The following is a 27251-nucleotide window of genomic DNA, read 5'->3' as shown; positions in this document are numbered from 1 at the left end:
GGGATATCAATGATAAAGAACACATCTGGTGTATTTAATTTCGTCTTTGAAACCTACCGATTGACGTAGTTACGAATCTACTATTCAATCGAAAATTCTACTTACGTAGACGCATATGCATCAAAATAAATATACCAAGAAGTAAAACAACAATATGTAAAATAGAGAGCATCGATAAATATCTGTTGAAATTTTATTTGTATTAATAAAAAAAAAAAAAAAAAAAAAAGGGAGGAAAAAAAAATATGATGAATGATTTTAGGTGCGACATACATCACCACCCCCACCAGCACCAACATCGATAACTACTCGGAAGGAGAGTTTACCACTTCGTGGTCCAAGAACTCTCCTGCTTAAACGTAGCGAAAATGGGTTCGGATTCACCCTTCGACATTTTATCGTTTATCCGCCCGAGTCCTGTTGCGTAAGTAGAAATAAATGAAAAATTTGTAGGGAAAAAATAGACGTGTACACTTAAATGAAATTGGTTAAATGAAATTGTTCAGATGTTGCCAGGACACGAGCGGACAAAGATCGATGAACCTATGGACACGATCTTCGTAAAACAGGTGCGAGTTAATTCGCCAGCATCAGAAGCAGGCCTTCGTACGGGTGACCGGGTTGTTTCTGTTGATGGAATAGCAACACGAGGTGAACAATACGCCAGTGTAGTGCAACGTATTCAACAAGCGGGTCCTTGGTTGCGTTTACTTGTTGTTTCGAAGGAAGACGATATTTTGCAACGGGTATGCGAATTATATTTCAATTTACCAAAAAACAAAAGTACAATGACAATATTTCTTTGCAATTATGTATAAAATAATTGGTAATGTATAAACGTTTGATGATAGTATTTTGGTGAAACGGCGCATAATCCTGAGACGAATCAACGTCCACGATTACGTTCTCCAGAAAGGGTTTCTCAAAAGCAACGAAGGTCTATCAGTATGATCCCAGGACCGTCGCCAAGAACAACCAGGCAATCATGGATGTGCTCGCTTCCGGATTCCGAAAATTTGAGTACAACTGCTACAACTTGTAGAGATAGCGAAGAGGTTCTTTACAAGGAATCCCAAGGCAACAAAATGTCACCGTCTATACCAGTTATCGCAGGACAACAAAGAAGATTTTTACAGGAAACTAATATCCCTTGCGAACCCGTCGAAGATAGAATGCAATCGAGAAAATTACAGCACCAACAACAAGTTCGCGAAGCCATGGAATCGCCTCCCCAATCGTATACCCGGCCATCACCGGATCAGAGGTTCGATTTGTACGATAGAACGCGTCCCGAATCGATTTATTCTAGGTTAGTGCTTTGGAATTCTTTTGTTAACTATGTATGTAAAACTCTGTTTAAATTTGTTCATAATGTTAAATTGTTATGTTTTTTGATATTTCAGACCGAGTAGCGAGCAAATTTACGATAGAATCAAAGATCCTATTTACGAGAGAGTTAGATCGGGTGAATCTGGTGGACAGTATGAAAAAGAACAACAACAATTAACGATGTTGCGTTATCCAATATCCCGTGCGGAACCACAAGTTCCTATTTACCGTCCTGGCAGACGTGTGATAGCAAGACGAGCGAGTGAAGGTAGTGGGGCTACTGGTCAAACTAACGAATCCGAAGTTCCCAGTTATGGAAGTATAGACGCACTTAGATCTAACGATCCAAGTTCGAGATTGAGTATGGATTCTCGAAGAGACTCATCCCCAATAAGTAAGGGTAGTTTATCCTCGTTCGACTCCAATTCGACTGTTACTGGAAACGAGTGTTCCGACGACTCTGTCATCATGAACAGATTACGTAAGAGTTTCGAACAAAAGGAAGAATTTTTACGCAGACCGAGTCATCCAATTGGATGGAGTGTCGCCGAGGATGCATCTAGATTGCAACAGAGTAGTGGTGGTGGTAGTGGCGACGGCGGTGGTGGTGGTGGTGGTGGTGGTGGTACAAACTCGGCTGTTATTCAAAGAGAATTTTACGCAAGACCGCAGAAACTTCAAAGGCAAATTTGGCCACCCAATGAACAACAACAAAGGCAACAATCGCCTACGAGAAGAATGGATAACAAAAGCAATGGCAAATTGTCATTAACCAAACCGTCTAATCAAAATGTTCAAAGGGTGAAAATTGATCTTGATTCGGAATCGGATTATAATAATTCGCGAAGTGAACAGAACGATGATCGTTCGAATCTAATTGACAGTCAGATTAGCATCAGAGATAGATTTTATTCGAGTCTTTATGAGAGTCAATTGGGAAAAGAAAATCATTTTGTTTATCCGCCGATTAAAACTAACGATCAGGATAGGTATAAGGCTAACAATAAATCTGTGTTTGTCAGTACGTTGTCGAAAATCCATGAGAACGCGTCGAATTCTATTGCAACAAATCAACAGCAACAACATCAACAATATCCTCAAGATTCTAGGAATGAATCACTTTCCGTACCATCTTCTCCAGGTCCGGATAAAAAAAATAATGACAAATTCGTGGTACCACCTCAAGGATTACAAATTGTTTCCAGACGCGCGAAACAATTTGAATCCGGTAGACTTCTTAGCGATGACGAGGAACCAACTAGCGATCGAACTAATTTATACAAAAGCGAACTGTCTAGGTTGTCGAACAAGAGAAGTGTACCAAATGTTGCCGTCATGAAGAGAGAATTCGAATCCAAAGCAGAATCGCAAGAACCAAGAAGAATACCTGCTAACAGGGAAAGCAAATCGTTAGATTCCGGTGAGTATTGTTTGATTATTATTTTTTCTTTTTTTTTTGTTTCATTTAAAATGAATTCCTTAATCAATGACAGCATTGAATTATCAATTCATTTATTCATTTATTTATCTATTCATACGTGAATTTTATTTGACGCTGGTTATTATTATTCATTACTATATAAGTATAGTATATTTAAATATTGTGGCTTAGGGAGGGGATTATCCGGAAACAGAATATTTCCTATAGGCAGCAAGTACATCCATTGTGAACCCCCTGCCAACTATAAAGAAGTTCAAGGTAGAATAAGAAAAGCGGTTCATGTGTTCTTTTTTTTTGTTGTCGTCATTTTATGATTTATTATAGTGATCACCGTGCATTTGGTTTGAACGTCGTCCATATTGTTTCAATGTTAAGTGTATAACTAAGTAAACGCGACAATTGATCATTCATTTGTATCCTTAAAGAAAAATTAAATGGTCGATTAAATTAGAGAGAAAAGAAGTAAAAAAAAAAATAACAAAGGTATCTGTTCTTTGCTTTATGTTTTATTTTGTTATCGTTGCAAAATTTATTTCAGTAAAATTATACTCGTCACAATAAACGAAGTGTGCCATTGTTAGTATGTGTGGATGCATGATTAAAGATAAAATAAGCTTTAAGGAAATTAAATACAAATATCGATCAGCTTTTATTTGTGTAACAAATAATAATAATAATAATTATTATTATTATAATATGTATACGTCGCTTTTTTTGTTGTAATTTATATTCAACGTGTAAATTGTGAAGAAAAAAGAAGAAATGTTTATCGTCTAGCAGTGTCAATTAAACAATTTTACTTTAGGATGACATGATCAATGCTTAGAATATTTTAGCATGAAAAAAAAACTGAACAGTTGTTTGTATGCATTGTTCGAAAGAAAGAAACATTTAATGTAACTTAATCTCTCGCTGAAAGATTTAACAACACGTACATGCAATTAATGCTGCGAAAAAATCGATGCAAAAACAAATTTCATTGCAACAATTTGATTATAATTTACAGAAATACCGACGATGGAAATAGAAGCAGTTCATCTTAGGGCACGCAGTAATAGTGCGGAATCTTGGGAAGCTGTAAACGGATCGCGTGGAAATACAAGACATACGTGGCAAACAGAGCAAGAAGAAGATGAAAAAGACAACCGAAATGATAATAATAATGGTGATAGTAAAAACCAAAGTTATGGACAGTCTACTAGAAGTCAACTTGGTCAGTTAATTAAAATAATATCTTTTTCTATATTTTCATATGATTTTTATATAACAATTACAATTAAATATCGCATGGGTAGATTGTTCATAATATTATTTTTTTTTTTCACAGCTCCTTGCGATGAAACATCAAACAATGGAGTAATCCTAAGACGACAGAAAAACGCACAGTTGAGTAAGTATTTTTTATGGTTTATATTAATAAAAAAAATGATTAAAAATAATAATATGAAGTATATTAAACAATAATTTGATGTTGTAGGTGACGAAGAGCGCGCTACGAGAAGAGTTTCCTACCTGAAAGCTACGTGGGGTGAACGAATGCACGTTGATAGTGATTTAGATCTTAGTGACACTGAACCTGTTCACGTTCTTAGAAGGTACATTTTTTCTTTTATTATCACATTTTTGGACATTTCAATATGTACGGAATTTAAAGTAGAAAAAATTATTAATAATTAATAGATAAGCTAATAAATCAGTATAGGTGAAGTTGATGTTTGGAAAAACACAAGATGGACTGAACAAATCTGGCTTATTTCGTCACCATTTTTATCATTCTCGTTTATTCATTTTTAATGTATATTTGTGATATACGCGCGTGTCTCTTAACAAATCATATTTTTGTCTTCCCCCCTTTTCCCCTTTTCGAATCACTGTATAATTCACAGCCGAGAAACACGTATTGGGTGCTTGGAATAATTCACCGACATAATTAAAGAAAAAGATATCATTGTTGTTCCTTTTGGTGATGCTGTGTAACGCAAGTTATTATTTATTGTACTTTTATTTGAATTACTAAATCCCCTCCACGCGCGTAAATACAGTTTTAAGTTTTCAGTTATGTTCATGTGTATGTATTTCCAGTGCACATAGACGATGGAGACCACCATTATTTACAAGCGACATAGCACCATTAAGACGAATCTTTGAGGATATGACGCAGTCTACAAATCTTCATCTACATTCTCTTCGGTGAGGGTGTAATCGTTTGTAGAAGGCCTTGAAAAAAAAAACCCCAAAAACGAAAAAAGAGAAAGCATCGTATTTATTTGTATTTTTTTTTTCAATTTTTTACTTTTATTTATTCATTTATTTATTTATTTCCGAAGCTATTTATGATTTAATTTCGTTGATCCATTCGTTGAAACAATTTCATTAGAATTTTGTTGCTTTTGTAAATACGTTCGACATTATTTTTTTCCTTTAGTAAATCTATTGTTACAGAATAGTATCTTTTTTCTATGCAAGCGATATGATTCTTTGTTCTATTTCTTCTTTTCTTCTTTTCATTAATTATGATTGCTTTTAACTCTTTCTATATTTCTTTCTTTCCTCATACTCAGGGGGAACAGCGATTAGGTTGTAATAATACTATTATTTTCTAATTTCTTTTTCTTAATTTTGTTGTACTCGTGGGTTCTTCTTCTTTATTTAGTAAAAAATGAGCACAGCATTACCATATTTCATTCTCCTTCTCTGAATAGTTTGGGTCATATCTATTTGCAGATTATTGTTTTGTTACAGATACACACACATTATGTGTGTATAATGTGTTTTGCAAATCAATGTCTAGAATATTTGCTTTATGTAGGATATCTACACTTCAAAGTGACTCAAGAGGATGACTAACATTATTCTATCCAGATCAGATGGCTTAGTTTTTACTTTTTTTATGTAATAACTTTTTATGTTGAGTTATCGTATATATATACATGTACGTATGCGAGTGATAAAACCTTAGCGATATAATATTTATAGCTTGAATATTCTTAATGTAGGGGGAAATATACAGACAGATGTTGGGTTATTGCAGTAATTAAAAAACTGTTCATTAATATAAGGTGATTGTTTTCAGTGATGTCATTTGTTATATAATAGACAACGCATCTCTATATATGTGGACAAGGCTTTTTTGTATTATCGACATTTTTTTGAATGCGCATAAATATATTTGCAAGTGTTTTATCGTATGTGATTAATAACAAGTGCTGTATATATTTTCTATATACAGGGTGTCCAAGCTTTTTCCTCAAAGTCTTAACAACATATTTTATAATTTAAAAGAAAAGTTTCATTACATCCTGTATATACGCACAACCGATACTGTATCTAATTTTTCATTTCTATGGAATATTTAATAACATATTTCATTGAATGATCTTCTTATGAAATCGAATTCATAACTGTTAATAAAAATGTTTCTCATCAATGTATATAAATTTTCAGTGACTACACAACATAACACTTTATATGTTGATTGTCTGTGATTCGTAAAAGTACAAAATTAATATTGAAATATGATGTATTTATTTTTTTTTTTTTTTTAATTATTTCAGTAATAGTATTGTAAGTACCACGGATAGTGGCAATGAAATTCCGAAGGAGGTTGAACCAGTTGAACGGGAAGGCACACTTCACATTAAATTCACAGTGCTCGATGGCAAGGTAAATGAGTTGTTCTTATATTTTTTTATTTAACAATAAATTTAACAAATTATTAATAACATTATTTATATATGTATATATATTTCAGCGATCTTCTGATCGTTCCTGGAAGCAAATTTGGGGTGTTCTTCGAGGTCCAATTTTATTCTTTTACAAGGATCGTCACAGTCAGGTAAATTAAAAACAATTCAATTACTTTTACCATTAATATCTCGTAACAAATAATTACTCAGTAATACAATTTATTGTATTATTATATACAGAGCCCTTCATCGGTTAACGATACTGAAGGTACTGTACAAAATATTGATGTCAGGTGTTCATTGGTGGATATTGCTGAGGATTACACCAAACGAAAACATGTTTTACGAGTGGTTAATCCTACAGCAGAAGTGCTTTTACAAACAGAAGATGCAGCTTCTATGGCTCTTTGGTTAAGAGCACTTCATAAATACGCTGCTACTGAAAAGCCATTGGTAAATTTATTTCTTTATATTTTGAAAAAATATTCTATAGTATTTATAATTATTAATATTTAATTTTTAGGATGTAACATCTAGTACTTCAAAACAACAAGCAGTACCACAAACTCCCGGACCAACAACACCCAGTGTTGCCTCTGTTCAAAATGCTAATCAAAGACTGAGTCCCTTACCTAGCCACAAAGGTATTAAGAAGTTAACATCATTTAGAAATAGATCACCGACTGGACAATCGCCAGTTAATAAAACAAGGAAACCAAGTCAAACTATGGAACCTCTTTCATCTCCAAAAACTAAAACTTGGAAGGGTAGAGTAGCTAAACAATTTAGAAAAATGCACGGTCAACAAGCTGGTTCACCATCATCGCCTACTGCACAATTACCACCGGAAGGTGCCACGTTTAAAGTACCCCTTGAACTTTGTCCATCGGTAAATATAAACGTTTCGTAAAGTCATCTACAAAAATCTATTTCATTCTATTTAATTGCTATTTAATAATTTGTTGTAGTCTTCCTTTTCGGAATTTGTACCTCTTATAGTTGAAATGTGCACTAGCATAGTCGAGGCACGTGGCCTTGAGGTTGTTGGAATCTACAGAGTGCCAGGAAATACTGCTGCCATTTCTCAGCTTACTGAGAGTGTAAATAAAGGATTTGAGAATATTAATCTACAGGTAGAGATGTCTTTATATTTCGTTAAAAAATGTTAAGATAAATTAAATCATTACATCTTGATAAATAAATTGTTTTTAATAGGATCCAAGATGGAGTGACGTGAATGTGATATCTTCTTTATTGAAATCTTTCTTCCGACAATTACCAGATTCGTTATTAACTGCAGAATTGTATCCCATGTTTATTGACGCTGATAAAATTGAAGATCCACAAAGGAGAATGGCTACAATAAGGAAATTATTAAGAGATCTTCCAGAACATCATTTTGAAACGCTCAAATATTTAATGTTTCACTTGAAGAGAATCGTAGAACATAGTGAAGTCAATAAAATGGAAGCTAAAAACATAGCTATCGTTTTTGGACCGACATTAGTACGCGCAAGTGGTTCAAGGGATAATATGGTTACAATGGTCACTGATATGTCTCACCAATGTAAAATAGTCGAAAGTTTATTAAACAATGTTAGTATTTAAAAAATATTCAATTATTTTACAAACGATTAATTTGAATTTGTGATAAACAAATGAATATACTTATTGATAATTATTAGGTTGATTGGTTCTTCTCGGAAGAAGATCTCGATGATTTAAGTAGACTTAGTGTTAACATAAGTCTTCCAGCTGACGGTTGTGAGCTTGAACCAACATCCCATACTAATCATAATCTACTACTAAATAATATACAAAAAGTCGAAGGTATATTAACAGATCAACGATTTCTTATTAAAATATTTCATTAGTTTTAATAAATTAGATACGTGTGAATTTGTATCGCTCATTTTATTTAGTTGAATTCATTTTATTTAAAAAAAAAAAAAAAAAAAAGAAACCACATTAGAATATCATACATAAATTATTAGTCGATTATTATATTTTGCTAATTGCAATGCTTCGATTTATTTTTCTTTATTTGTATGTGCTATTATTTATTTTGCTGGCTTTTTTCTTATTTTGATAAAACAGGCATGCGCGAAATGGTATCAGCAAAGGACATTGTATCTTCAATCATATCTGCAGCTAACAGGAAAATTCAAAGGAGAAGAAAGGGCCAGGATGAAGCAGAGAATGAAGAACATGATGAAGAGAAGGTATATATTATTTAAATATACGTATTCATGATATAATTAATAATACACCTTCTGATCAGATATAATCGCATTAACAATTCAATTAAATAGGTTAAAATAAAGCATGAAAGCTCAGAAAGTTCACCGACGATTCGTCAGAGTATGGCACTCAACGAACGTCAATGTTCAGTCAGTGAAATAGTATTGATGCACGAGAACAAAAGTCAACACAATCATTCTAATAATTCGTCGGAACCGTTAGAACGTTCATCGTCAACGAATAACAATAGCCCAGTAAGTGCTTCATCCTCTTCTAGTCGATCAAAATATTCGAATCAACACGTGGGTGGTGTTTCCTCGAGTTCGGAATCATCGTCGAGGCCTTTGAGCGAGGCTGGTTTGAGTTGCTTGGATACAAATTCGATGACATCTAATGCATCCAATGAGAATAAACAGAGTAACGATGAGGTAGCTATAAGAACGTATGCCGGACTGAGTGCAACGACCCAAGAAAGAATACGAAGGTTTGAACAGGAGACAAAGGCTATGTTGCAGAGAGATCAGCATCGGCAGAGACGCGAAGCGGAGAAGCGAGAAGAGGAAAGAAGAAGAATAGATAAGGAATGGCATTTGGCGAAACGTGAAATGGAAAATGACGATCTCTTAGATAGTATAGTTGACAGTACGGTGATACCGAATTTTCTATCGGGACGACTAACTAATGTGAATCAAAGGTTGGCTGAAAAATCATTAGCTGATTTATCCGAGAAACATGCCAGATCAAGATCTACAACAAGAATGGCTCCTACTCCTTTGTCGATAGCTGTACAACAACAACCTACGACGCGTCAGAAAGCACAAGCTACTAATCAACTTAGTAATGTATTAGGCGAGAAGATAAATAATGGTGTTATCAAAAAGTTTAAAACAGATCAAGAGGTGAGACCAATGCATTCCCTTATGCATTAATATATTTAAATAAATGTACATCTATTGGTAAAATATTTGATACAATTTTTATATATCTTTGAAATTTATTTTTTTTTGTTTTTTTTTTTTTGTTTTTTTGTTCTTTTTTTTCGTTTCTTGTTTTTAGCCGTCTTTAGAATCTATTTGCCTACCGCCTATTCGTTACGGCAGCTTGGATTCGCTTCACGAAGTACACAACCTTCCACATTCGTCGCCATCGCCGTCCCAACAAAGGAGAGGAATTTCTGGAGATGTCTCGGACGATGGTTAGTATTGAATTGTCTGTTTTATATTACTTTATTTGTTTATTTATTTTTAATTTTTTTCCCCCCTCTCTCTCTCTCTATCTCTCTGTATTAAAACTTTTTTCGATTTATCGCGAATACATCTGGTATGGACCTTTAGCGTGTTTGATTTTTGGGCACTACATTATCTGATCAGGATGTATCCTAAATCAATATAGATCTAATGTGCACACCTGTAAGTTCAATGATTTTCTTAAACTATGTAAAACAAAATAACACTTTAATTAATGATATATATATATATTTGAATAATGTTTGTTAAGATAAGATTTTTAGACAGATGACCAAAGTGAAGTATAAAATGATAATGATGTGATAATTTATCGAAAATGTCAGAATGTATTTTTTAAACATAATTATTGTTTTTAATATAGGATATTCGATGTCAGAAAATAATTTCGTGTGATTTTTTTTGTTTGTAAATATGGAAAAAGTCGAATATATTGATTTTTATTGTTGCACACAATGATAAATTTCTAAAGAAGTTTAAATAATCGACTATTAATTAATGAATGAATTAATTATTGTTACGAATTAGAAGTAAATGTGACGTGATTAATGGCTAAATGATAAATACGCGCGCTTTCTCGTTTATCTATGAATTTATTCTCTTTCTGTATTTTTCTCTTTGTAATCTCGCTTCTGATGGTCGGTGAGTGTAGCCGGATCATGTTTTCTACACTGGACTCAGAAGATTCTCACTATTAACAAAAAGCTTTCTAGGTACTTTTATCTACTTCTTCACGTTCTTATATAAAGCAACCTTTTTCTTTTTACAAAGCAGACAAACGAAATTTCTATACATCTATCCAAGTTTTTGATCTCGTACACATTTATTTTTATCTATCTAAATATTATTATCTTCTTCTTCTTCTTTTTTTAAATATTTTTTTTTTTTTTTTAAATTAATTTTACATATACTTTATACAATTATTCAGTTACAGTAAAACGCGAGTTAGAAATTGCTTTGTTATCAGCAATGTTACGAAATATGCGTAGCATGTCATCGAAGCATGGTGTTATAGATTTATTTCTTTAATTACAAACATTTTTCTTACCTGTAATCTTATATAACATACATCGATAAATAATTCTAATCGTTAACCGTAATAATGAATATATTTACACGTAATAATTTGAGGATAACAAGTTTCTTTTACAAAAACAAAACAAAAATTAACTCAAATTTAATACCAATAACTTGATTTTTGTAATTTAACTTTTGCCATTGCAATAATCCTATATGCAATATTTTTATCAAACAAAAACATTTATAGACAAAGTTTTTATATAATATATAACAATTAATAGTTTAATTAACGAATTAAAAATCTAGTTGGAATTAAATCTAGTTAGAAGAGTCACAGTCGATGATTTTGTTCAAATTTTGCGCAAGATAAAATTCACTTATTAATCTGTTTTAATCGATTAGCGTATAATAAACGTGCATGCAGGTTTGGAAATGTTTAAAATCGATAGTTCGTCAAGAATATAAATTTTTAAATATATATAGATATACATTTATATATATAGGTATTTAAAAATTGAAATGAAACATTTATTACTGCGCTTTTGGAAGCAACGAGCATCGAAGTACGTCGTTTGCTGCCTGCCTGCTTGTTTGCCTGGCTGCTTACACGCCTGTGCTCATATTTTGTCAAGTTCCTGCCTTTTTTCTGCCTATCCGCCTCAGTCTCTACGATTTATTATCAATTTATTATACTTTTAATAACAATAATCTATGATCATTGAAATCAGAAAGATTTAATCTCCCAAACTCACTCCACAACAATTATTAAAAAACAAACGAACAAACAGACAAAGAACGAGTTTGTGAGAAAAAATCCATTTCCAATTTCGATGATCATCTTTTCCACGTGGAGGAAGACTATTAAAAGTCAAATACCAAAACAAAAAACGTATCGGTTTAATTCGGACCGAGGCGGAAGGGTTTAACTGCAATGAAAAAAAAAAAAAAAAACCACCTAAAATTAAATATAGAAAGAAGATGCGTGGGGAGAGATGATTTATCGCGCCTGTCGCAGCCAATCCTTCTTCGCACTCGGTTCCGATTATGACAAATCCGAAATACGTTGAACGTACGTAGGCATACAACAAGTCCGGGTTTTTGGTGCTACATATCATCCCACCTACACGGTACCACAGGGTCCAGTGGCACCACCACGAAGACATCGCTCTCATCATCGGCTGATCCAGCATCAACCGGTGTTAACAGTACCAGATCACTCTACAGATCATCAATCTCAACAGCAACAGCATCAGCAGCAGCCGCAGCAACAACAGTGCCAACAACAAACTCAAGAGCAACGAGCCAAGCAGCAGCAGCAGCAGCGGCAGCAACCCAGTCCTTCATACCAGGGCACCTTTCAGAGGTGTCAAGATCAGCAGGGTCATCAGGGTCAGGGCCCGGTGCGCCCTCCAAGACTTTAAACAGATTTCTCCGAGGTAAATCCATCAGAGGACCACCACAGAGCATCGTCGGTGTCCAAGGAGCTGCTGCTGACAGTTGCCTCATTCGAATGGCTTTTATCTTTTCTTCTTTTTCTCTTTCTTCTTATTCTTTTATTTATATTCTTCTTCTCTAATGACTATATTATTTATTTATTTATTATTTTTATTTATTCTATCTTTTACCCATGCCAACACGATATACACATGCGAATTCTATCCTAGTTTTTTCTTTTTTTTTTGTTTTCTAACTTTAATCCGCTTAAACACCCTTCTCTTACTTTTTCTTTTTTTTTTTATCCCCAACCTGATCCTTTTCTTTCTTTTTATATTTTTTTTTACATATAGAGTTTCTCTTCAAATTGTTTTTCCTCGGACCACAAATTCTAGTATTTGATATTTCTGTCCTTTTTTTCAATCTGTTTATTTTTTTCCTTATTCACGTGGGTGTGCGCGTGCGTGTATGTGTGTGTTTCTCGCACTATGTGTCTCTCAGTAATTAGCGATGGAGAGGATATGTTGTGGAAAATTACAAAACATGAATAATCGTTGTGCAAAGATATCGTTCAATTATTTTACGTTTTTTACGAGAGAATTATCATTATTCGTCGTCAATTAATTTTAATCTCAAATATTCAGGAATTATTCAATTGCAAAACAAAATCATGTATAACAAACAAGTACGCGGGCATGTGTTGTATGCTTGTATTTTAATGAAATTCGATGTAGTTGTACAAAAATTTCTCTTACAAGTTTAGTACTCCAAATCTTAAATTGTCATATACATATATATATATATTTTTTTTTTAATTCTTTTAAATTGTATAAGCTTAAATGAAAAGTAATATATATTTTTATTTTATTTTTAATATATTATTATTTTTTATTTATTTATATCGTTTACACATCCCGCTGCGGTTTATTATCCTTTCCAAATGCTTACAATTGTTTTTTGTTAATCATTTCACTAATGTTATTACACTTATCACTACTACAGCTGCAGCTACTACTATTACAGCTACTTTTAGTGCTATTATTATTATTATTATTATTATTATTATTGTTGTTGTTATCATTATTATTGTTATTCTTATCATCATCATCACTACCACCATCATCTTATCATCATTATTGTTGTCGTTGCTATTTTTATTATTATTATTATTATTATTATTATTCTTATTATTATTAATGTCATCGTGTTATTATTATTATTATTATTACTATTACTTACAAAATCATTATGTATTTCGTTTGATCAATAGCAAAGAAAAAACATTCCTATTTGCTATTAGTTTCAATATTTCTTATCATTATTATTATTATTATTATTATTATTATTATTATTATTATTATTATTATTATTATTATTACATGCATTGTTATTATCGATATCATCGATTATGTGATAAGTATTGAAACATATATCGAAATGTGACAAATGCATTAAATAATTCAAATTCAATGCATTAGTTTTATGTGAAAAACACGTGTGTTAAAATTATAATGTTTGTGTATAAAAATGTGTAATTGTCATTCGTCACATTTTTATTAATAATTATGCATAAGTGTGAAGCTTAATCGTAAATCGTTAGCTTTAATTGGTAAAATTGCGGATGCGTCTGTAATGCGTGAGGTATTATGATTTATAAATAATTTTTCTTTCATTACTAATAGCCGCTCCTTGTTGCGTTTTTAAATATGATCGATATTTAGCGAATAATAATTATCATTATGCGAATATATATATTTATATATATATATATCAGTCACCAATTTTGTACAATATTTTTTCTGTTCGCTTACGCTACACGTTCTCGTTTTGTATTGTTAATTTTTGTTATACTTTTCGTCATCGTTCACCATCATATCTTTTATTATTCATGTTGTTTTTCGGTATTATTCGAAAGATGGTAAATTTATTTTTCACAGGTAATTCATTTCTAGGTACGAACGGAAGACTGTTTTGTTTTTCTTTTTGTTTTATTAAAAAAATAATTTGCAATAATTAATTTATATTTATTTTTAAATTATTTATATTTCGTGCAGAATTTTTTATGATGTAAAATCAACATTTCACACATACTTTTCTAAAATAACTAAACGGTGCTTTGAATGTTTTTTCACTAAAATACAAAAATAAGAAATGTTAAAAAATTTTCTTATTAATATTCATTGAAATTAATTTGTTTCTTTTCAGGTAGCGACTTATTGACCAGCCTTACGACAACCTTCGATCGTAAATGGAGGTCACTCGTGAATCCATCAAGTCAAATCGTTCAAACATCCGTAGAAACTGCACCACTCGACAATGTAGATAATTCAGATGATCAAAAAAAGATCAAGATTGAGGACCATTCCGAAAAGAATCAACCAACGGAAAAAGTTTACCGGGATCCTAGTCTTCATAAGTCATCGATCGATAAAAATCATTTTCTTCGAGCAAAAGACGTAAGATTATATTTTAAATATTAACAGTTCACATTTAAAATACGTTCAGTTCGGATTATGATAATTAATGATTCTTATTTTCATTTGATTTTATTTAACTTGCACGCGATTAATCAAGGTAATATTTTGATTAATAATAAATTTATGTTATAACATTTAGGAGGCATTAGAAAAAGATACAGATTCGACGGTTACCGAAGTACACGATCCAGATGCAATGACTAAACCGGACAACGATCGAAATGCAATCAAATTAGAAACGAAAAATGTTCTTAATCATGTAAAAGAAACAAACGCTACTATAACAGATTCAACTAAAAAAGATGAAGATAAGAGGAAAGAAGAATCGGATAATGCAACTACGAAGGAAGGTGGTGGATGTGGATCGTCGAATATTCGCAAATCAACCGAATCGGAAAATAAAACGGATGATAAAAAAGTACACGAACTCGACACGAATTATTCGAACAAATTAGAAAAATTCGAGATATTAACGAACAACGAAGAAAGATCACGACTAAAAAGATCCGAATCGTTGAACAAGAGATCGGAAAATACGTTCTCCAAATTAAAAAGATCCGAAAGTTTGAACAAACATTCGGAAAGATTGGCATCCCCGACGAATAGTAAATTAAAACGTTCGGAAAGTTTGAACAAACATTCGGACAGATCGGAATCACCTAATAGTAAATTGAAACGATCTGAATCGTTGACTAAGACAGAAAAAACTGAATGTAATATAAGTAAAAGACGACAATCTGTACGAAAGGACAGTGCTACGAAATTGAAGAGAAAAAATGGGATGCCTGAAAGATCATTAAAAAGAAGACACACCGTTGGTGGTACGAAGGATTTTGACAAAGTTCATTGGCTTGATAATAAATTACAATCGGAAGCTGAAAGGGTTATTAAAAATGATTACAAGCCAAAGAAAAGTCAATTAAGAACTAGCTCACCGGATTTGAGTACCAATCGTGTTAACGTACCAGCTGATACTAGTTTTTTAATCGAAGTTAGTTTTCGTGGCCCCAGTAACGTTGTTTTCAATGTTACCAATGCGAGACCACAATCCTTGCCAGACGCTAATTTAGCATCGAAAGTTTTCAAAGTACCTCTTGAAAGTCACGTTTAGGTACTTTTTCGAAATCCACATGATGTTCCACTAAAAGTCGCTTCAACCGAGAAAACATAAAACAAATATTGTTTTCTTTTAAATAGTATTAGGATATTTCGTTTATCATTGGAAAATATGAATGACCAGTTACGGTGTTGTTTAATAAAATATATCACTGCTCCAAATACCTGCCCAAAAAAATTATTTCTAATTTTTCAATTCGGTAAAGCGACTATTAGGACGCCCTGTATTTCAAATGAAATTATAATTAAATGCCTGCCACATTTCGCTTTCGATTGATAACGATAATGCCCGCCCCCATGTGTAACAATGAATTGCTAAACGAGCCATATCAAATTCGATATCAGACATTGTGTATCTTCGCATTAAAACACTCAGAATAATTATCTATTTCTTCAAAATATATATATATATATTTGAAAAAAAGCTATCAAATTCATCGAATCGTAGGTATGCGATACATATATTATAAAAAAAGAAACAAAAATTATTCATCCGTGCCAAAGAATTCTTATGAATCAGTTCTTTATACAAAAAAATAATATTTTGCATGTATTATTTTAATTATTGCGTTGGATCATGGATACGAAACCAAAAAGAACATTTTTAATCATTTTTTTATTAATTCTTACACTTGAATTTTTAAACTTCGGTTTTACATGTGTATCAGCTTTTGCGAATGAATGAAAGAAGCAAAAAAAATGATAATAAGCTGATCAAATCATTTTATGCTATTATCGTATTATATTATGTTATATAAATTATATTGTATTAAATACTATTATTATTATATTATATTATATACAGTATGTGGCAAAACAAATAGCACTGAATGCTGTGTATATCTGATACACATACTCGTTACGGTCATGGTTGTGTCAGGGATGCATTGTACATTAAATACCATTTGTTTTGCTGTATATTGTATTAAAACTGCATTGAGTATTAATGCAATGAGCATCATTGGTATGAAGAAATTTATTTGATTTTTTAGTAGAAGAGGAGAATACAAAGAATAAGTAATATAATGTTTTCAAGATATATATTAAAGAAAGCAAGTAACAATCTTGCTTTTTGGTATTTATATATCATGTCAATTATCCACACACATCATACTTGTGAATTGTGATTTGAGTAAATTTTTGTATATAGAAAATATATATATAATAATAATATTAATTATAATAATAATGATAATAAGCGGCCCGCACGAACGGTAGGATAGTTTTATACCGTGACGTAAATCAACCCTTAAAATTTATATTTTAATAATCAATTTGCATATTTGTGAGTTTCTCGCATAGCGTTGGCTTTGTGTCACAAGGTCCTTGTAAAGTTGTAACGTTTTAGCATAATTAATTAGCTGAATTTTTATGCATTTGTCTCTGTGTTGAAAAAAAAATTGTAATGATAATAATCATCATTTTTGTACATATTATTATATGTACACACACATACATACACGTGTACTAAATCTATATATATATAAATAAGGGTTCAAATGATAGAATGTGAAAGTATGAAAATTCGTAAATCTTCGAAGATTCTATCTCATATGCCCTTCCCTTTAAAATTAAAACAAAAAAAATAATAATTAAGCTTGCTTACAAAGCAAATAAAAAAAATAATTAAAACATTAGTTAATTTTTCTATATCTTCTTCACACACACACACATATATATATAAATATAAAGTATACACCATGTGATAATAAAAATGATTACGCGTCTATCTATCTATTATTATACACATATTATATACAAAATCGTTATACTATATTTTCGACGCGTATTACATAGTTTGTAATCAAGATTATTTTAAATCTAACAATAAGTGCGAGACTGCTGTTATGGTATTTTATAGTCTAGTAAAGGCTTAAGTTTATATATATATACTGAGAAAGAGAAAGAAAGAAAGAGAATCATGTATGATAAAAAAGTTTGTTCAAAAAACATATATATATATTAAAAAAAGAAAGAAATCTGATCTACGAAAATGCTATGCGAAAATAAAGAGAAATATGTTAATAATCTAATTTTAAGTTAATGCATTTTAATCTTATGGAAATCTTAACAAAAAAATTGTATCGCATATGCTTTGGAATCAAAAAAAAAAGAAATGGGAAAGCTTGCAATGAATTTTGAAATATACTGTTAAATGTTTAAATCACGTTCGTCATAGAAAAAAAAAAAACATTTATATCGCAGTTGCATTCTAAAAGACCAATGTAAGAGAAAATACTATCGCGTTTTCTTAACGTTAGTTTTCACGTTAAGCTTTCACATAATATAAACACATACGTACACACATATATATATATATATATATTTTCGAGGTAATAAAAGTGGTCAAGATATATTTACATCTTACCAGCATTTTTTGCACTTTAAATATTCCTTTAGAGGGATTATATATATATATATATATATATATGAGCAGATCTGGCAATCAATATGATGCTTAATTGTATTTCCAAATAGACAATGACGAAGATAAGAAAAAGAAGAAAATGGAGAACAAAGTCTTTGATGCATTTTCTTCATTAATCACATTGATGATGATTATTAAATCTCTGATAAATAAATAAACGAAAATATGAGTTTTAACAGATGTGATTTAAAGCGAGCGACGAGTAACTGGGGACCAGAATGAGTACTCTAATTTACTCGAAAATCATTTGAGAGGGTTCAAGCGTTAAATATCTTCTACTAAAAGTAGATTTTATAAACGAAAACTTCTTACAATAATTCTTGCCCTGCATTTTTAAAAAAGAAAATCACATCAAAGAGCAAAATACGAGTTTCTCAAACTGTCCCTATTGAATTCCACTGAATTAACGTGGAATATCTAATGTTGAAATAGCACTTAGGAATCGTGTGTAAATACGAATGTAATTTAAAGAAATTTCGAGGGCCGACGGTATAATATTTATTACAAAACAATAGTAATTGTGATTGTGTTTATTTATTAATTATCGCTTAAGTCTGTTGTTCTGTGCGGAACTCTGTAACGTTGGACGGATTTAAAAAAAAAAAAATGAAAAAAAGGAGGCATTGAATTTGTAAATAAAAAATTCTTCCTATGAGACTAAGATAATCTTTTTTAAAGTTAATTTTTATATTCATTCAAATTCAAATTCAAATATTGTCCCGCCAAATATGACGATCGAACCTGGCCGCATATCGAAAACGAAAAATCGTCGTACGTTCGAACGAATGCCTTGATAATACTTATCTTGTAATTATAATAACGCCAATTATCTATAAATAATTTAATAATACTTGTATCTGTGTGGGAGTGCAATAAAATTTAATTTTGTCTGCACTTTATTTCAAATTTAAATATCCCGCTAAATGTGGCGATCTAATATGGCCACCGATTGAACGAAAATTTATCGTACGTTCGAACGAATGCATTGAAAATTTTAATTTTGTAATTATAATAACGCCAATTATCTATAAATAATTAAATAATATTGAAATTTGTTAAAAGAGTAATTAATTAACATGAATGTTATACGCAACGATACTGCGGCTCCTGTGAGAGGAAAAGTTAGAGGAAGAGGACGAGGAAAAGTAGGAGGAGAAATGATAACCAATGTTTTACCTAAATATCGTATGTAATTAATTAATATTTTTTTTGTGCTGATCAAACAATAGAAATAAGATTTCTGGTATAATAATTTATTTTTTATTAATAATTTCAATAGGCTTTGATTTTGGAATTAGAAAACCATTGGTCGAACTATGCCCCACAAATTCAAATACTGTAAGAACGAATGTGCATCGAAATTTAAAAAGTGCATCCACATCTTCATTTCTTCCAAGTTCAACTCGTAGAGGAAGTGCAGGGTAATCAATAATTTTGTTGTTATGTTTTTATTTTTTAATAGAATAAGATTTTTTAAATAATTATCTAATATATAGATCAAATACTACAAGAACGCCAGGAAGCTATACATCAACGGAATCTTGTATCATACTCGGTAATTTTAATATTGTTATAAATAAAATATACACCAAAGTATAATATTTATTGATAATATATTTAATTTAATTTCGTATTTTCTATTTCATATTTTTTTTTAATTGGTAAAGTCGATATTGCAGATTTCTGTAGAATCTATAATTACCTCCATCTAGCGATCAAGTCGTTGAACTAAAAAATTCGAGGTGTATAAAATGTTGCCTATTATCAGGCGTATTTATAAATTCTACAATTGAATTTGTTTAAATATGTAAATTAAATTTAATTAAATATAATTAATTTTATTTAGCTGTCACATCTGGTCGTGGAGAAGCTAGAGGAGAAGTAGGAATAGCTGCAATAGATGTTCACCATTCGCATTTAATTCTTTGTCAAATGAGTGATTATCAAACATACATAAATACTTTGACAAAGATTTATATATTTAATCCAATTGAGGTAAATAATTAGTCTAATAGCAGGATACAAAAGAAATGATTTATTTCAAATAATAGAATATTTATAAGATTAATATAAATTTTAGATTTTGATGCCAGATACGATGTGCAACGAAACGAAAAATAGAAATAAATTGTATTTATCTATCAAAGAAAAATTTCCTAATTTATGTATCACTGCGGTATCAAGAATTCATTTTAATGAATCTGTCGGTTTGGACCGTGTAAAAACACATTGTGCCAAAGAATATTCGACAGTGGAATTATTTTTAAAGCAAAAGTAATGATAGGAAGTATTCACAGTTGTCCCATAAGTTCCTTCCTTTTTTTATGCGAAATCAATAGCCTCATTATGCCCTCTTTCCAAAATTGTTGAGACTTATTTGCAAAATATTCATATAGTTGCGTTTTTATTTCGCTTTCGGATTTGTGATATTTATCACAGAGAGAATTTTTTAACGAGAGAAACAAGTAATAATCGGCTTGAAATCATACATAGCGTGGCGCGGAAAGAACTTATGACACAACCTTATATATTTGCTAAATTTAACCCTTTGCACTCGAAGCCTTTTTCCGAGAGTAACTTTTCGAGCACAAAAAGTTAATTACATTTATATTCAATATCACATTTATTACAAATATTTAATATTAATATTATAGATATTACGCGTTAGCAGCAGCCTCAGCTTTGTTAAAGTATATCGAATTTATTCAGCATATCGTTTATGCACCAAAATCAATCAGAATTGAATTTCAAGGTTCACCCAATACCACAGTTATAGGTAATTGAAATAAAGAAGTAAAATATTTGTACATTCAACATTTATAAATACACATATTAATTTATTTTTCTATTTTATTATAGACATAGAAAGTGCACAAAGTTTAGAATTAGTTGTGTCACAATGTGGTCAACAAAACGCTAGCCTTTTAAGTTCAATGGATCATTGCGTTACCCCAATAGGTAGAAGACTTTTAAGAGCATCTATTTTACAACCTCTTTGCAATGAAGAAATAATTATAGAACGTCAAAATAGCATTGCTGAGTTAGTTTCTAATCGTTTATTATGCAATCTCGTTCAGGTATATATTTTTATTAAAATAATCGTGATAATAATTATATAATTATTTATTATTGTATTGTAATTTATTTTGTAGCCTTTTGTAAGAAGATTATATGGTGCTGATCGTCTTCTGAGTCTTTCCATGATGACTTTACAAAACAATACTGTACAAAATGCAGAAAGAAATTTAAATTATGTTCTTTTATTAAAAAATTCTCTTGAAATAGTACCAGAATTACGAGAAGCGCTTAAAAGTGGTCGTGCTTCATTTTTTGCTAAAATTCGAAAAGTATTAATTCTTTTTTTAATAATTTTATTAATCATTATTTCGATTATTATTATTATAAATGAATTTTTCAATTGATTGATTATATATTCTTAGAACTTGGAGAATTCACAATTTGAAATAATGAAAAATAAAATTTTACAAATAATACATCCTGATGCAAGATCCCTAATTGGATATACGTCATCAAACATGCAACGATGTTTTGCAATTAAGCCAGGAATTAATGATTTATTGGATATTGCTCGACAAACATATTGTGAACTCATAAGTGATATGAAAAGTCAGTTTTTAAAAAATTTAATTTTAGTTTAATTTAAGATTTGCTTTGAAACATTTGTTATATCGTTTTCTTTTTTTATTTAACACATGTTTAACTTTGTAATAATTTTTAGATCTCGTAGAAAACTTAGCGATACAATATAAATTGAATTTATCATTGGAATGCAATTCATCCTTAGGATTTTATATATTAGCAGAAATATCTCGACAAATGGATTTCAAGCCATCCGATTTACCATCGGAATTCGTTCAAGTAAGTTAACTATAAATAATAATTTTGAACTATTTTTATTTATGTTCCATTTTTCTTTTTTTTGTAAATAGGTACAAAAAAATAAAAACACCTATTCTATGACGACAAACAAATTATTGGTATTAAGTCATCAATGTAAAATTGCTTGTGAAGATCTTCACATAATGAGCAACGCGTAAGTTATGTTTTTTGGGGTTATTACAAAAAATAATTTATAAATAAAACAATTGTATATTTAACGTAGAAAGATATATCGATTAATTTAATATTAAATTAATGTAACATGCAAATAAAATTTACAGGATTTTGAATGATTTACTCGTGAACATTCGCGAACACATTGGTTGCCTTTATCAACTAAGCGCTGACGTTGCAGAATTAGATTTAGTTATTTCTTTAGCTCATATAAGTTCATCTCCTGAATACGTAAAACCGAAATTTGGACCAAGATTAGAACTAATAGATTCGTTACATCCTATAATGGCAGTATTCGGGGTAGAACAACCTGTACCGAACGATGTGGTAGTATAAATTTGTTATTAAAAATATTTCCTGATTGATATGATAAATTATTTAATTCCGTTACAGCATGCATCAATACCTTACAATTATCATACAATAATTGGCCCAAACATGAGTGGTAAATCTATTTACCTAAAACAAATTGTTTTATTACATATCATGGCACAGGTATACTAAAACTTTTTATCAATATAATACAAATAATAGAATTATACATATTAAATACTTTATATAATAATTAAATAATTAAATTAATTGATTTTTTTAGATTGGTTGCTATGTTCCAGCAAAAAAAGCAGAATTTCGAATTACTGATCGTATATTTTGTAGAATATGCTTTCGTGATGACATAGAATGCAATGCTTCAACATTTGTTGTTGAGGTAAATTATTAATGACATTTTTTTTATAATTAATATAAATTATATAAAAAAAATGTGCAAAATATAAAAATATATAAATATTTTATTATTATTTTTTTTTATTTTCAGATGAAAGAAGCACAATACATACTACAATCAATTACATCTAAATCTTTAGTGATCTTAGACGAACTTTGCAGAGGTACAACTGTCGAAGAAGGTTCTTCTATTACATTGGCAATATGCGAACGACTTTTGATTACCACAGCGTTTACTTTCAGCGCTACACATTTTCGTTATCTCACCAAATTAGCTGAAATATACTACAACGTCACAAAGTAAGTTATTATTTATTTATTTGTACATATACTAACCAAATTGTTATTATTTTTTTACAGTCATTGCTTCAAGACTGATACTAAATTTACGGAAGGTTTAAACGAAGCCCGATTAGTATACACGCATAAATTAATGGTAGGTGTAACTCCCATAGACAATTATGGTATTGCATTAGCCGAAGTATCAGGTCTTCCTGTTTCCATCACTAGCAAAGCTCGAGAATATGCACAAAAAGAAGTTACTAAGATGAAGGTAAGAAAGTAAACAAAATCGAAATAATTTTTCGATACAATATCAATAAAATTATTTGTATTAATTTTAGAGAGACGATTATTTTACCGAACCAAATTCATGGGAGAAGACGTGTTACGATCGTGTCGCGGCAATGTATAAACTCATAGAAAATAACGAATTCAATCGTAAAAATGTCGTCGGACTTATACACGAGCTTGATGTTTGTTATACTGCTGAATTTAAAAAAATGCAACAAGAAGAAAAAGCTTTGTGCGAAGCTTTGGAAAGTTTCGAATCGACTCAATTGGCTGAACCGGCTCAACCAGCTCAATCCACTCAATCGGCTCATTTAAATTGGCATAATATGGAAATGTCTTCTAAAAATCAATTGAACGATACTGCAGCAACTTATTTTGACATGAATACAACTGTTAGGATGGAAACTAATGAAACAGAAGAAGTTAACTCGAGACGAAATTTAAATAAACAATTTAGAGATCTGGTCGATGAAAATCAACAAAATTCATTTGGAACGCAATCATGGTTCATTAAAGATACCGATTTAAAAACACTTAATCAAAATCCGAGCTTTGTTACCCGTTCACCACACTCGAGTCCATTTAAAATTAATAAAACTAGTAATCAAATAACAACTATGATGAATACCACTTCAAAATTATTTTTTACTTCGGATGAATTGTTAAAAAAACAGACGGATTTAAATACTTCTATAAAAAGTGTACCAACACTTTTCAAATTCGACCCTCCAAATATTGTCGATAAGAAAGATGCCGCGTCTATGGAAACCATGTCGGTAATGTCACCGATAATTTCTTTTAGATGTTCACAAATTTCGCAATTTCATAAAAATTCCTTAATGGAATCAGAAGCTGATCTTTCTTTAACAAACGCAACGATATTGACAGATTTTACAGGAATTAATACTAGTGACAGACAAATAAATATTTTTACTAAACCCGATAATAACGTATTCGAAAAATTGGAATTTTCTTAATTACAATTTAATACAAAATGTGTATATTTATAAACATAACATTGTGTTCCATATAATTTTTAATTCAAAAAATAAATAATTATAGAGTTAATTAATTAATTATTAAATCATTTTTTTTCCATTAAAGAGAATTGTCAAGTACAGCGACCTAGCGGTGAAATAATAGAACTATCACGCGAAAGATTGAGTACGTGTTCATATCAATATTTTGTCAATTATTTCCTAATAGAAAACTCATTAAAAACACTTTTTATTTATATTTAATTGTAATTTATTTATAGTTTATCGTGCATTATTTTTTGTTTTAATTTATATTTAAAATTGCTTTTAAAGGTTATATTTAAGAAAGTGATTTATACAAGGTTAAGATCCTCATAAAATTTGCAATGGAACATATCTATGAAACGTGGAACTTATAGCATTGGTAATATTGTAAATTTTTAATAAATAGTTATATATATAATTAGTGAGTGAAATTGTATAAAAAAGGAAAAACAAGGAAATATCAATCTACTTAAAAAGAAAATAAATGCATAATGCCTTCAAGAAGAAACAAAGGTGGCCTCTTAGCTAGGGTTAATTTTCCACTTTACACATTGCAAATGTTGACTAGTAGACATATACTTGTTGGAGGTGGTGGTGGTTCTTCAAAAACTGGAGTAGCAAATGGATTTGTGAGATACACTTTTTTATATTCTTAGATTTTTATATTAATTATATTGAATATTAATTAAAAATAGAAATCTGTAAATTATTGATAGGAAATATTTGAACTTCTACACGATGGAGTACAATTTATTGCTGAAGAAGTTACAAGACACGAAACTGGTCCTATCGTGGTAATGAACTGTGCTACTTACAATAATGCGAAAAGATCCTGGATACTAGCTGGTCAAGAAAATCATTGTCAGTTGTATAACGTTAACACTAAAATAGTCAACCTAGAGAATGGTGAGATTATTAAGAAAGTTACCAATGTAACCAAGGATAGTGTTAGAAATAGAAAAGCAAATGAAAAAATGGAAGAAGAAAGAAAGTCAATGAAGGGGAAAATAGAAGAAATTAAAGACGACAATTCTAATATTAAAAGTAAAAGATTACAGTTAGTAATCAAACCAGTTGACAGTGTTCAAACAGATTTTAGGTAATTTATTTCTGTGTTATTGTTTATTTTATCATATTTTTATAATTATTATTTTAATATCTTATGTTCGATTCTTTTATTGAATAAATAGCGAAGACGAATCGCTGCAAAGAATAGTTCGCATAAGTTCGAATGGAAAATTAATGGCTACCGGTGGTACGGATGGTTGCATAAGAATATGGAAATTTCCGCAACTGCAGAAATTGCATGACTTAAAAGCTCATCAAAAAGAAATAGATGATATAGACTTTAGTCCGGATGGTAACTCATTAATAACCATAGCTAAAGATGGGAAAGCAATTTTATGGGACGTCGCAAGTGGATCATTGAATAAAGAACTTACGTGGAATTCTCCTAATAATACTAAATATATGTACAAGAGATGTCGATTTAGAATATCAGAAGTGAATATATCATTAAATCAATTATTTCTTCTTTCTAATGCAACTATGGGAAAGGATTCAAGTTTTCTCCAATTGTGGGATACGGAGTCTGGCAATATTATTAAATCTATTACTTATAAGGAAACTTTATCTGCTTTAGCAGTCTCAGACGATGGCAAATTTGTAGCCGTTGGAACAATGTTCTCTGGTAGCGTAGACATATACGTTGCTTTCAGCTTAAGAAGAGTATTACATGTACCTGGCGCACACAATATGTTTGTAACTGGTTTAGAATTCTTACCAACAAAATTAGATGGACCACCTATCACTAGTAATACAGAAACTTCTGTAATTAGCATTTCTATAGATAACAGAATTTGTATACACAGTATACCGTTTAGACGTAAGTAGATAATAATAATTCTTATCATTTTTTAATTCTAGTTTCAATAAGAAAAAAAATTAATTATTTTTTTTGTTTACATAAATTTTATGCATTTCAGATACAATACCATTCTGGCTCGGAATGTTTCTGATAATCTTGTGCATCTGCGCAGCATTTACATTTTGTAGCTATCTTGGTATTTGACTGACACAATTAATTGTCCAACTATCGCATGAATTTGTTTGTATCAGAAAGAAGCATTTGCAAATATTTCAATTACTACAATCTAAATCCTATTACATTTCACATTAGAAATAAAAACTTTATTAAACATGTATGTAATATCTGATAAATTGCAGGATTGATAAAAATATATATGTATATATATATGTATATGTATACATATATACATAGTATTTAAATAGTATATATAATTAAGAAAAAGAATATCTCTTTCTCTCTCTCTAATTGTTATTGTACATTGTATTAATTTTATTTATAGTACACACATATTGACTTAACAAGCATAGTTATAGAGACACATTCAAATAATCCCGGAGTTTATCAAATACT

At 30.4% G+C, this 27251-nt stretch overlaps 3 protein-coding genes across 7 annotated transcripts in view; all 3 read left to right on the top strand.

Moving 5' to 3' along the window:
• Positions 1-16145, top strand: part of LOC106789401 (rho GTPase-activating protein 21) — a 34569-nt gene extending 18424 nt beyond the window's left edge. The window contains exons 3-24 of one of the 5 annotated variants that reach the window (XM_014753562.1): positions 263-424; positions 507-746; positions 852-1309; positions 1404-2749; positions 3777-3983; positions 4098-4160; positions 4248-4365; positions 6325-6433; positions 6522-6605; positions 6697-6909; positions 6980-7345; positions 7425-7589; positions 7672-8052; positions 8142-8286; positions 8554-8678; positions 8769-9125; positions 9201-9596; positions 9754-9892; positions 10594-10654; positions 12039-12397; positions 14601-14851; positions 15012-16145. In XM_014753562.1, the coding sequence (XP_014609048.1) occupies positions 263-424; positions 507-746; positions 852-1309; positions 1404-2749; positions 3777-3983; positions 4098-4160; positions 4248-4365; positions 6325-6433; positions 6522-6605; positions 6697-6909; positions 6980-7345; positions 7425-7589; positions 7672-8052; positions 8142-8286; positions 8554-8678; positions 8769-9125; positions 9201-9596; positions 9754-9892; positions 10594-10654; positions 12039-12397; positions 14601-14851; positions 15012-15983 (6717 nt within the window). In that variant the 3' untranslated portion in view covers positions 15984-16145. Of the gene's footprint in view, positions 1-262; positions 425-506; positions 747-851; positions 1310-1403; positions 2750-3776; positions 3984-4097; positions 4161-4247; positions 4366-6324; positions 6434-6521; positions 6606-6696; positions 6910-6979; positions 7346-7424; positions 7590-7671; positions 8053-8141; positions 8287-8553; positions 8679-8768; positions 9597-9753; positions 9893-10593; positions 10655-12038; positions 12398-14600; positions 14852-15011 lie in introns of those variants that run through there. The other 4 variants (XM_014753561.1, XM_014753560.1, XM_014753564.1 and 1 more) reach the window with 4 other exon arrangements.
• A 244-nt stretch (positions 16146-16389) lies between these two features.
• LOC106789402 (mutS protein homolog 4-like) lies at positions 16390-24807 on the top strand. Its single transcript, XM_014753566.1, has 17 exons — positions 16390-19601; positions 19696-19837; positions 19913-19971; positions 20263-20411; positions 20497-20690; positions 21071-21192; positions 21276-21493; positions 21569-21763; positions 21857-22043; positions 22156-22295; positions 22367-22470; positions 22598-22817; positions 22884-22985; positions 23086-23199; positions 23308-23516; positions 23577-23769; positions 23840-24807. The coding sequence occupies exons 1-17, from the start codon at positions 19493-19495 to the stop codon at positions 24764-24766; spliced, it is 3384 nt and encodes a 1127-aa protein (XP_014609052.1). The 5' UTR covers positions 16390-19492; the 3' UTR covers positions 24767-24807.
• Positions 24808-24927: 120 nt separating this feature from the next.
• On the top strand, positions 24928-27073 carry LOC106789422 (prolactin regulatory element-binding protein). The gene is made up of 4 exons (XM_014753601.1): positions 24928-25440; positions 25528-25910; positions 26002-26696; positions 26797-27073. Exons 1-4 carry the CDS (start codon positions 25303-25305, stop codon positions 26880-26882), a joined length of 1302 nt encoding a protein of 433 aa, XP_014609087.1. The 5' UTR covers positions 24928-25302; the 3' UTR covers positions 26883-27073.
• Positions 27074-27251: the final 178 nt, after the last annotated feature.

Source organism: Polistes canadensis, unplaced genomic scaffold, assembly GCF_001313835.1.
Source record: "Polistes canadensis isolate GaletaPanama2010 unplaced genomic scaffold, ASM131383v1 scaffold_182, whole genome shotgun sequence".
In the NCBI taxonomy this organism is placed as follows: domain Eukaryota; kingdom Metazoa; phylum Arthropoda; class Insecta; order Hymenoptera; family Vespidae; genus Polistes; species Polistes canadensis.
This window is presented reverse-complemented; position numbering and strand designations above follow the sequence as displayed.

Excerpts from the sequence above, each read along its gene's own strand:
- LOC106789402 (XM_014753566.1), top strand. The coding sequence starts at position 19,493 with ATGAATGTTATACGCAACGATACTGCGGCTCCTGTGAGAGGAAAAGTT. Across the intron at positions 19,972-20,262 it reads GGAATCTTGTATCATACTCG|CTGTCACATCTGGTCGTGGA; the intron begins GTAATTTTAATA and ends AATTTTATTTAG. Across the intron at positions 23,517-23,576 it reads ATATACTACAACGTCACAAA|TCATTGCTTCAAGACTGATA; the intron begins GTAAGTTATTAT and ends ATTTTTTTACAG.
- LOC106789422 (XM_014753601.1), top strand. The coding sequence starts at position 25,303 with ATGCCTTCAAGAAGAAACAAAGGTGGCCTCTTAGCTAGGGTTAATTTT. Across the intron at positions 25,441-25,527 it reads CTGGAGTAGCAAATGGATTT|GAAATATTTGAACTTCTACA; the intron begins GTGAGATACACT and ends AATTATTGATAG. Across the intron at positions 25,911-26,001 it reads AGTGTTCAAACAGATTTTAG|CGAAGACGAATCGCTGCAAA; the intron begins GTAATTTATTTC and ends TTGAATAAATAG.